This window comes from Perca fluviatilis, chromosome 1, assembly GCF_010015445.1.
Source record: "Perca fluviatilis chromosome 1, GENO_Pfluv_1.0, whole genome shotgun sequence".
Taxonomy (NCBI): domain Eukaryota; kingdom Metazoa; phylum Chordata; class Actinopteri; order Perciformes; family Percidae; genus Perca; species Perca fluviatilis.
The window spans coordinates 17,357,722-17,369,306 of NC_053112.1; the positions used below are offsets into that span (position 1 = coordinate 17,357,722).

Here is an 11,585-nt window from a genome sequence, read left to right on the forward strand (position 1 = left end):
CAAGATCGAAGGGGTCCCATTGGATTATTGTAGTGGCCTCTTGCAGGACGTCGCCGGTATATTTTGTACCCGTGGTTGTGCCGTGCCTTTGTTTTTGATGGATGTATCCACCAGCGTGTGAAGGGCAGTCCCGTGCAGCCTGTGGACCAATCGCGACAGTCCTGACTGCAACGAGGGACAACAGTTCAGTGGGAGATGGCGCCTAGCTCGAAATCAGAAAAGGACGACAGCAAACAGAAATCTAAAAGGAAACACAAAGACCATGTCGTGAAGCTTCTCATGCGTGGAAAGGTAGGAATGAATCCACAAAATGTGCGATATGAAACACGAAAAGAGTGGTTCGGAAATAATGTAAGACTGCTCCGGTTAAAGCCTTGTTTTCATGAGCTTCTGGGGCTAGCTGCTAACTACCTCGGAAGCTAACCTCTAATGGCAGGCAGGTTGCTAATTAGCCAATGCTGAAAAGTATGAAAGTACTAGTTTCCCCTGCTTTCTATCAATATTCCTCGGTATTTGTCTGTTTGTGTGGTTTGCTAACATGCTCGTAGACATGCGAATGTAAATGAACGGTTTGCGTGCTAGCTAAGTCAAAGGTCAACACCTTTTTAAATCGTAACGTGAAAGCTCAAGCGGCGTTAGCTTCAGCTAAACCACAGCAGCAACTTGCACTGCCCCGTTAAAATGCAACTTCAACCCTCGGATATAACGTTAATCACGTAGCGATTTTACTGTATATTCATCTGTATGTGTGTTAGACCTTTTCAAATACTTAGATTAGGTGTGTTACTGTGCAGGTCATTGAGTGAAGCCGTATATCCCGTGTAGTATGTTTTGTATCTAGAACCACCACCACCGACAAGGCTATTCCATTAATACTGCAATTTCAATATATATACACACACGTCTATGCTTCATATTGTACTATGAATGTTTTTATTACACGGTGTACATCTGAATCCACTCTCTTGCCTGTTCTGCAGCTTTCAGGACAGTTTTCTCAACGCCTGTTCAGGAAGTTGCCACCTCGAGTGTGTGTCCCTTTAAAGAACATTGTCAGCGAGGAGTTCCTGAGAGCAGGGTCAGAGTGTGTTTACAAATGGGTTTGTTGTCATTAAGCACATTGTCCTGTTCAGTGGACTGCAGTACACATTGTGTAGCTCACTGAGAGCATTTCAAACCACACGGTGTGTGAATTGGACAGATACAACTTTTCCTCTGCCAATATGATTATATAATTATTGAATATCAATGCTTTTTTTCCCCAAAATTTAAAATCGGTATACCTCACTGTGAGGAACTCATTCAGATCATTTTTATGCAAGATAGAATTAGGCCAAGGATTGCTTGTGCACTAAAAACTGCATTGACAGCCCCTCATGACAAAATGAATGTCACTGGTAGTGGAAACACTAAAATTTTATAATGACATTGACTAAGAAACTTTATTTAGTATGGATCCGTCACGTCATGGCCAATACCTGATCTGCTTTATAAGGCCAGTGCCAATACTAATCTGACGTATCGTATTGGTACATCCCTACCTGCTCGTGACTATAACATTCAGGGTGAGGATTGACTGTGTGTAATATTGTTCAAGCCGAGTCATGTATTACATTGGTGCATCACTTTTTTTGTTCCAGACATGTGTTTCTTGGCTTTACCAAATGCGGCCGCTATGTTCTGTCCTACACCAGCGACTGTGGAGAAGATGATGATTTCTCTTTCTATACCTACCATCTTTATTGGTGGGAGTTCAACCTGCACAGTAGACTCAAACAGGTAAAGGAAAGGAAATGTACTCACTATAAACTTAATGTGTTCTATCCAGAAGATTTACATGTAAGCAGGCGAGGACTAATTTGATGCGATACCATGTCCTCCTGCGAGAGTTAAAACTGGAGAACTTGGATAAGTCAACTTAATGTATAGATATCTTGTTCTTTGTCTGATGTCTGCTTTTTCTCTTTAGGTCCATCACGTACGTCTGTTTGCAGGAGAGGAAATCTACAGCGACCTGTACCTGACTGTGTGCGAGTGGCCAAATGACCACTCAAAAATTGTCATCTTTGGCTTCAAGTAAGGAATGATAAACCCATCGAGAACAACCATATGGCGCTGATTCAGTTTAAGCTAGAACTATGTTACTGCAGTGTGAAGTTAATGACAAGTAATTTATGTGTCCATGTGTGGTTCTACCTGCCAGTACACGCAGTTCAAGCTCCGTTCTGATGAACTTAATGATGAGTGATGAAAACAACAGAGACATCTACATCACTATTGCTTCCATGCCTCCTCCTAAACCTTGCTCTCACTGCTGCCCAGTTCCCTCAGCCACTACCATACGCACAGGTAAACATACACACACACAGATGGACTCCTTTACTGTTCTCACTGTCTCCGTCTCTCTGTCCCTCATCCAACTTCCTCCTTTTCTCTCCCCAGGAAGTGGTGAGTGTCTGGAGCATGGCTATGTGCTCAACAGCAGGTACCAGGTGGTGTACCCATTCCCCACTTTCCAACCAGCTTTCCAGCTGAAGAAGGACCAGGTCATCCTGTTAAACACTAGCTACTCTCTGGTGGCCTGCGGCATCTCACTCTGCCCAGGTAACACACATAGACAAATAGTAGCATCGGAACATTTTTTTCCTCTTTTATTTATTTATTTATTTTTTTAAAGATTATTTTCTGGGCCCCTCCGCCTCCAATCCTTGACAGGGCAGCTAGGTGAGAGAGGGGGGGAAGACATGCAGGAAACCGTCACAGGTCGGACCTGGACCTCTGCGTCGAGGCATTAACCTCTCAGTACATGCGCATCTGAACCAACCCGGCCACGATCGGCACATTTCTTTATCCATGGCTGTCTTTTTTTGCCTAAAATCAGACTATGCATTTAAGACCATCATATGTTCGACTTTTTTTTCCATATAGGATGCACTACACACAAGGGTCAGATTTAGAGATTTGGAGGAAGAACTAAATTTGGTGGGAGGAGGGAACAATGTCACACCAGGTCAACAAAGGCCAGAAAGTTTTGCCAAAATACCAAATTAGTTCCACTGTGTAACCCTGATAAAGATAAAATGACCAATTGTTATTCTTGATACTCATTTATATTCTCATTAATCCACATCTGTAAGACTTTTCATCATCAGGCTGTTGTTGTGTTGCCAGATTTCAGCATCTCTCTGTATGTCTCTTGCAGGTAAGCAGGGTCAGTCATCGCAGATCCTCTACACAAAGAGAGCCACTCTGTCAAGTCAGGCCTCTGCATCTTTTTCCTCCCCCCCCTTGGCCTCTTATTCCTCACTACCTCAGGGATCTCCCGAAAGCCAACTGCCACCGAGCAGACCTGCTCCAATTCCCTCATCTCCTAGCCAGTCTCAAGCAGCCGTGCGAGCCCGCGAGTTTGCAGCTGACCTCTTCAGGCGGGCCCAGGGAGGAGCAGGAGGATCAGGAGGAGGAGGGAAAGAAAACGAAAGCCAGGCAGAAAGGAGACCACCTGATGGTGGTGAAAAAGAGGCAGCAGGAGATAAAGGGATACATGTAGACAGGAGGAGAGAGGAGGAGGATTGTAGAGAGAGGAGGAAGGAGGAGAGACGGACTAGTTTACCACAAGCGTCAACATCAGATGGGAGCCACAGTTTGCCACAGTGCTCTGAACAAGTGATGTCTCCTGCCTCCTCTTCCTCATCACCTTCATCCCCGCCGACCCCATCCCCGTCCCAGGAGGTTGGCCCCAGCGAGCCTGGATATGTCAACTATTCACGTCTGCACTACCGCCTCCAACAGCCAGGGGCAGCAGAGCAGAATGCAGGGGGTGCAGGAGGTGAGACGAGGGGAGGACACTCAGAATGGTCTGTGAAAAGTACGGTAACCCTCATCAGGTCAAGTCTAAAGCAACTGACCGCCATTCTTCTTCTCTGTTTCGGTCTCCTTAAGGTTATGAAGACGATAAAGTTCAGCTACCTTTCACAGTCACTGACCTTAAAGGACGGAACCTGCAGCTGGTCACCGGGCCACACAATGGACAGGTGCGTGTTTGTGTCAGTATATTCAGAAAGTTGTCAAATTGGAATATATACATCAAGTTGCCCTACCTGTCCTGGAAATACTGGAATCAATAGTCAATAATTAGCAGCAGGCATTAATCTCGGAGCACTGCCCCAGTCTTGTTTTACAGGCAATCCTAGAACCATCTCAATTGCTAAATTGGTTTTTAGCCTTAGTATATGGGGCGCATGCTCAACCAGGTGAGCTACCAGGGTGCCCTGACCATTTCCAGTAATGTAATTTACCTGCCTGTAACTTCTGTAACAGAACCTGCGTTTAGTGTTACATTTTAGTGTAACTGTAAAGTTTAAACAGAACATTTATGCTCAGTAAACTTAAAAGAAACATCATTCACATGTGTAAACAGTGAGGGTTTGTGTGTTTTATCTTGAAAAAGATTACTTACATTTGAACCTGAGTTCTCTCTTGCAGAGTGTGTGTGTGGAGCAGTTGACTCTAGACTTTGAGTATCTTATCAATGAGGTGATCAGGAGCGATGCTGCCTGGGCTCCGCAGTTCTGCTCCTTCAGCGACTATGATGTTGTGATATTAGAGGTTAGTACAAGCAAGCTAGGGCTGGGCGATAGGGAGAAAATCAAATATCACGATATTTTTGACAAAATACCTCAATATCGATAGTGCAACGATATTGTAGTGTTGACTATCGGTGCTTTCACAAAATATTTACACAATGAGATTTTTGATAAATAATCATCAGTAATATGGATATAATGAATAAGTGGGTAAAGGCAAATAACAGAACAGTTACAACAGTCTGGTAAGTTCAGAAAAGTACATCACTTTACTGTAATGCAGCCTTTAAAACCAGGAAAAGACAACACTTATGTCATATCACGATATTACGATATCCAAAATCTAAGATATCTAGTCTTATATCACGATATATTGATATAATATTGATATATTGCCCAGCTCTAAAGCAAGTACGCACACATATACACACAGTACTGTACACTCACTATGTCTAAAAACCATGTTGCAACAAAACAAGGAAGAAAGAACATTTGCGTTTGACCTGGAGATAATGTGTGCGTGATGTGTATCAGGTGTGTCCTGAAACCAACACTGTGATGATCAACATTGGTCTGCTGTTACTGGCCTTCTCCAACTTGGATGAGGAGCACTGCAGGTACTTGTCCTAAATAAACCTAAAGCCTTCTTCAGCCCTGCATCTGCCACTTTGTTCTGTCCCCGCTAAGTCTGCTTTTCATTGTTTTTGTTTCCAGGCCAAACACGTATCATTCCAACCTGCAGGTCAGCTGGGACCTAAACACAGGCGTGTGTTGCACCGTGGGTGTTGGAGACCTTACGGAGGTCAAGGGTCAGACCAGGTGAGGAACTACTGACACACACACACACACACACCCACACACCTTTCTGCTTGTCCCTTCTTGTTATGCTCTGTTTATTTAAGGTTGTGTTAAAGTTGCCAATCTTGATCTCTCTCGTCAGCGGGAGCGTGTGGAGTTCTTACAGGAAGTCCTGTGTGAACACAGTGATGAAGTGGTTGGTTCCCGAGAGCAGCTCCCGCTACATTAATCGCATGACCAACGAAGCTCTACACAAAGGTGAGTTGTATACTTACTTGCGCACACATTCAGTGTCCTAATATCTACCATACACCCTCCAACACAAACAGAATACTATCTCAAAATGTTGTCCAGATGTCTTTCTATGAGGATTCTCATTCATCCAGGGTGGTATTTCAGAAAGCAGGTTTAGTGAAAACTCTGAGTTTGTTAACCCTGAGATGAGGGAAACTCTGGGTTTTCTGTTTCAGAAAGAGAGGTAACTTCACCTCACAGTCAGTTACTATGGTAACTGAGCCTGTGAATCTAACCTGGTCGCCAGCAGGTTTTCTTCAAGAAACCTTGAGTTTGTCTCAGTCTCCTCCCTCTGACACAGCGCTCTTTCATTTCCTCATTCATTCATTCAGTCTGTATCAGGCGCATTTTAACGCAGTTTGTTATCGGCATGAATAAAAAAAATATATGTTGGTTTATTAACCGTGTTAGGCAGACTAGCCTATAAAACATTTTATTTCTCAAAACATGGCATTTCCTTTTGTCTACGATCCCGTTGATGAAGAAGCTGCTTTACTTCACAGAGAGTTAAACATACATCAGGAGATGATATTGAAGCCCCGATATTTTAATTTTCAGATAACTTCCTATTTGAGCGGTATCGTATTTCTTCCCAGTCGATCAGTTATGTAGCCTATAGGCTAACCTTAGCCGTCCTCATATCACTAACGTCGCCCATCTAGGCTCTTACATCCCAGCAGATTATTTCTGTTGCATTACATTTTTTTGCCATCGGCATTTGTCTTTACAACATTGGTGATGCGGAGCATTTTAGTAAAGCCACTGTAGCAAAGCACCGTGAGAAGAGTGTGACTCGTTCTGAAACGTGTTTTAAACATTTTTAAAAGGAGTTCCACAGTATTGCAGGTGAAAGATGTAAACCCTTTGAAATAAAAGATTATAGATTATAATTCTGATAATGATGGTGCTGCAGCCTCACAATGGGATTAGTAGGACTAGGACTTTTTCGCCCGCAGTGTTGCACCTAAATGAAATAGATTATAGGTTCAATACCATTTCACCAGTAATATTAGGCTATACTTATGATTAAATATGATATACACTATATTGGAATATACGCATTTACTCTAGCAGCAATTTTCTCCCACGCAAATTCTCTCTCTTTTGCTTTTTTTTTTAACTCGCTGTATGTGCACGAGTATTTCCGCCGACCCGTTTGTTTGTGGTTGTTACCATGGTGAATCGTAGAATCGTGGCTCTGTTCATGCTGCCTTTTTATTGTGGTGGTGCGCGCCCATGAACCTACTCCGAGTTGATTGAACCAACTCATATCAGCTGTTTCTGGAACCGAAAACTCAGAGTTTCCCAACTCAGGGTAAATCAACTCAGACATCAGGGTTAGACTCAGTTTGTTAAACCTTCTACCTGAAATACCACCCAGGGCAAGTCAGAATATTTTGTGTACATGGGATTTGAAAGTACCTCTATTAAAAGCTGTAATGTTCAGAGGTCCAAGGTGTTCGGAGGTTCAAAGGTCAGAAAAAAATGAACCGCATAGTTAGCTTACAGTCACCCGCACATTTTGCTCCGCAGTATTTGTTTGCTAGTCAGTATGTGACGGACATCCTGACATTGATTTACTTTCAAGACTTTAACAGCTAAATTAAAGTGCTCGTATTATGCTCAATTTCAGGTCCATAATTATATTTAGAGGTTGTACCAGAATAGGTTTACGTGGTTTCATTTTCAAAAAACATTATGTATTTGTTGTACTGCACATTGCTGCAGCTCCTCTTTTCACCCTGTGTGTTGAGCTCTCTGTTTTAGCTACAGAGTGAGGCATCTCACTTCTGTCCCATCTTTGTTGAGAGTCGAACATACGCAGTAGCTAGGTAAGGACTACTAGCCTTTAAGAAGCAGAGTATGAGGGCGTGCCACGCTAGCAGCTAGGCGATCATTATAACGTGTTTAAAAAGTGACGCTGTTTGGAGTTGGTGAACAGTGTTTTCTGTTGGAGATGGTAAGTCCCTTTGGGCTTTTTCACTTTGTAAACCTATAACGTGCACAGAAAAAGATATATAACACAATAAAGGAAAGGGAAAAAAGACCAAAAGCATAATATGAGCACTTTAAAGAAAACTAGACTAGAACATTTTTTTTTCTCCAATATGCCACAGTATCATCTTACAATAAAGGCTGGACTCTTTACGTAAGGCGTTCATGTAAAATCAAGTAAACAAGCCAAGTTAGCCCTCCGAGGTAAGGTGTGCTAACTACTGTAGCAGAAGGTGATAAAACAAAAACACGCAGGCTCCGTAATCGGAACCAGTGTGAACCAAGACGGCTCTTATTGACAACGTGCCTAACCCCTGTTCCGTTTTGAACACGCACGTTTTGAACACGCACGTTTTGAACACGCGCTGCACTCATGTTACTAATAAGAAATCACATTTAGACTAGAGATGGCCCGATACAATTTTCTGCTTCCCGATACCGATTCTGATACCTGAACTTGTATCGGCCGATACCGAGTACCGATCCGATACCAGTGTGTCATATATTTTATTATGTTTTAACAGCTGTATACTACCATCCCTGTATGGATGGGATATGATTTCTATCTTTGTCAGTCTGGCTCAGGTTAAACTCTTTGTGAAACATGAACAAACACAAACAATGAATGCCACAGAACTTTCTTTTATTCTCCAGTTTGACAGTCAGTTATAACGGAAAAATAACATAAATAAACTACTCTAACGTAGATTTTCTTTAGGGCTTTATTAGGTGGTATCGGATCAGTGCATAAACTCCAGTACTTCCCGATACCAGCGTTTTAAGCAGTAAGCACAGGTGGAACTAATAACATTAATGACTGCTCTGTTCCTTGTTGGGAATTTAGCTTATTCACCGTAACCCCCAGAGTTAGACAAGTCGATACATACCCTTCTCATCTCCGTGCGTGCTGTAACGCAGCAGCCCATCACAGATCCTGCAGGTGAATGGTCCAGTAATCCTACTGCTCCGAATTGTGACAAAAGTGACAAAATAACGCCAACATGTTCCTGTTTACATGTTGTGATTTGTAGAGTCACAGTGTGTACAAAAAACAACGTAACATGAGACACAGCCATCTTCTAACCGTAAACAAACCGGGAACTATATTCTCAGACAGGCTTGCTGCGAGCATATCACTCCGCCCAAGTACTATATTCTAGGGATGGCTGACGCGAAACTGACGTTCCGAAGCTTTGTTGAGATCCCGAAGCACAGATGTTTCGAAACATGATCCGAAGCGTGATTCAAAACACCCATGTCACGTGACTACGGCTAAATGAAGCATCGGAGTGTTTCACAAGTGTTTCGACATGTGGCATGGTCCGCCGAATCAGAGTTTGATTGACAGGGTCTGGAACAGACCACACAATGTCTTGGGTTTTTGTGAGAGGAGTTTGATTTTGAGATAGCGGATCTTTGGTGATATAGAGACATTTATAGTGCGATTTGTTTAGTTATATTTAGGCTTACATTTAAATTTACACATTGACTGATAGGCTAGAGACAGACAGAGTATAGCCTACATACAGTGATAGATAGATAGATAGATAGATAGATAGATAGATAGATAGATAGATAAAAATGGAAGCTCTGTTTTCATTTTCATTCAGAGCCACAAATGTCAACATCAGGCCCATCATAATCAACATCAACACCAGTAGAAACACAGGACAGTTTATGGGAATGTTTTGATGATCGTATCCGTGAAACCAAGATGATAAACAATGCTACAGCTGAAGCCACAGTGGAAGAGAAAAAATACCTCAACTATGCGTTTTTGCCCAGAACTCATGATCCCCTAACTTACTGGAAAGAGAGAGCAGTAATCTTTCCTCATTTGTATGTCCTTGCTAAAAAATATCTTTGCATGCCAGCAACAAGTGTCCCTTGTGTGAGGATTTTTTCAAAGGCTGGAGACATTATCTGTAAAAAAAGAAGTAGGCTAAGTCCTTCCACAGCAGAGAAATTTATATTTTGGAATAAAAATCTATAAAAAAGTGAGACATTTTGGCTTGATTTCTTTTATTAATTCATTTTTCATGACCAAAATAACATTATGCACAGTGAGGAGCCCACAAGCTTCACATATTTTTTTTAAATGGCTCGTTGTCAAGGTTGTTTCAGATCAACACCTGCAAGTGACCACTAGGTGTCATCGTTGAGACGGGTCTCGGATTGTTTGGAATCCTCGACACAATATGGCACATTTGCTTCAACTGTTTCATTGTTTCACGAAGCCTCGATCTGCCCACCACTACTATATTCTACTATTTAAAAAAACCAGGGTTGGTTTATTAACCGTGTTAGGCAGACTATAAAACGTTTTATTTCTCAAAAAATGGCATTTCCTTTGGTCAACGATCCCGTTGATGAAGAAGCTGTCTTACCTTGCAGGGAGTTAAACATACAGTACGTCGGCAGATGATGTTGAGGCCCCGAGGATTTAGCATTAGGGTTAGTTACAGTCGCATCAATGTAAGCCACGCCGTTTGTTCTTGCAGTAAACTCTGAGGAGGTACTGTCAGCACTGTGTGGACCCCAGGTACTCCTCACTGCCTGCTAACCAAAACGCTGAGTTTGGTGTGATCAGGCATTGTGTTCCCTGTTTTTAAGACCAAGGTCCCTGCCAATGTTGTAAGTTTTACAGTCTGCGAACTTTTTTTTTATTTTATTTTTTTATTTCTGTGTCTCGATACGTGTGAATTGTAATTCACCCTCTGATCTTCTCACCCGTAGGCTCGTCCCTGCAAGTGCTGGCAGATAGTGACCGGAGTACCTGGATTGTATTATGATGAAAGAAGAAATGTCAAAGCAGCGGAAACAAAAGCACACCCAGATACGCGTCGGCACGGAGCTCGACCTTCATCTTGAGCAGAACCGCTCCCGTTCAGCGACCGCACTTTGGTAAACACGTAGTTCAGACGCGTGTCGAATAGAAACCGAACAAAGAACGCTCTAGATGCTGTAAAGATGACCGTGTTTTGGGTGGTATGTGCGTTTAATTTGACAGGTTTCATCTTTTCTTTTGTAACTGTGTACTGTATCATTGCAACCGCCAAAACGGAGAGCTTGACTGAAAGAAGATTTAGTTTTTACTCTTTTTTTTTATACATAAAGGCGTACCGTTATTGTAGTGCGAGTGTAACTGAACATATGCAATATCTGCACCAGTGTGATGTTCACATCCAGAGAAATCATTTTTATGTACGAGTGTGTGCATGTTTAATGTGTATTTGACCGAGTCTGCTGCTTCTGAACAAGTCGTTTCATCACTGGACCAGTTCAGTGTGGTCGGACTGAACAACTTCAGACTGTGTTGATTCATAAAGCTGCAGTATTAAAAATTAGACCATCTGACCCCAATACTGCATCACTTGACTCTCACGATCTTTTTTTGAACCTATGTCAGGAAGTAGAGGGGTTGGATTTTGTGAAAATAAAACATTCAAAGGTTTTTTTGTGGGTCTGTTGTAATAAGAACTTGACACAAAGATTCTTAACACTTGTGAATATTGCGTTGTGGTGCTTGTACCCCTTTATGCTGGCTTGCGAGTCTAGTCTTTGCTTTATTTCTTGTGAATTGCTGAATGGTTTCATTTCCTTAAGTTACTCAAATAAAACATGGAATATAAATAATATTTTAATTTTTCAACTGGTAGGCATTTGCAGTAATTTTAAAGAGACACTGCTGTTTTTGTTGTTTACCTGATCATTTCATCAAGGTTAACTGTACTTTTATTTTTTTTTAACAGAAATCCTTTGTTAGAATTGGGCATTCAAGAGGCAGTGAGGGTGAAACTAAATATGCTATTGAATTGTATAATGGGAAATGTAGGATCCAGTAGTTTTGGAGCTTGGCTCATATTAAAGACTAAAAGTTGGGATATGTGTCTCTACTGCTTCAATTTTGACCAT

At 42.0% G+C, this 11,585-nt stretch overlaps 1 protein-coding gene across 1 annotated transcript; it reads left to right on the forward strand.

Moving 5' to 3' along the window:
* Window positions 1-82: 82 nt before the first annotated feature.
* On the forward strand, window positions 83-11,554 carry dcaf15 (DDB1 and CUL4 associated factor 15). Its single transcript, XM_039797422.1, has 13 exons — window positions 83-291; window positions 981-1,078; window positions 1,641-1,779; window positions 1,970-2,076; window positions 2,204-2,349; window positions 2,443-2,604; window positions 3,203-3,826; window positions 3,940-4,031; window positions 4,483-4,605; window positions 5,118-5,200; window positions 5,298-5,402; window positions 5,524-5,639; window positions 10,407-11,554. The coding sequence occupies exons 1-13, from the start codon at window positions 196-198 to the stop codon at window positions 10,460-10,462; spliced, it is 1,947 nt and encodes a 648-aa protein (XP_039653356.1). The 5' UTR covers window positions 83-195; the 3' UTR covers window positions 10,463-11,554.
* The last annotated feature ends 31 nt before the right edge of the window (window positions 11,555-11,585 follow it).

Bases quoted from the DNA above. Each gene is read 5' to 3' on its own strand.
- dcaf15 (XM_039797422.1), top strand. From the start codon at position 196: ATGGCGCCTAGCTCGAAATCAGAAAAGGACGACAGCAAACAGAAATCT. The intron at 4,606-5,117 runs GTTAGTACAAGC...GATGTGTATCAG, and splicing joins ATGATGTTGTGATATTAGAG to GTGTGTCCTGAAACCAACAC. The intron at 5,403-5,523 runs GTGAGGAACTAC...CTCTCTCGTCAG, and splicing joins GAGGTCAAGGGTCAGACCAG to CGGGAGCGTGTGGAGTTCTT.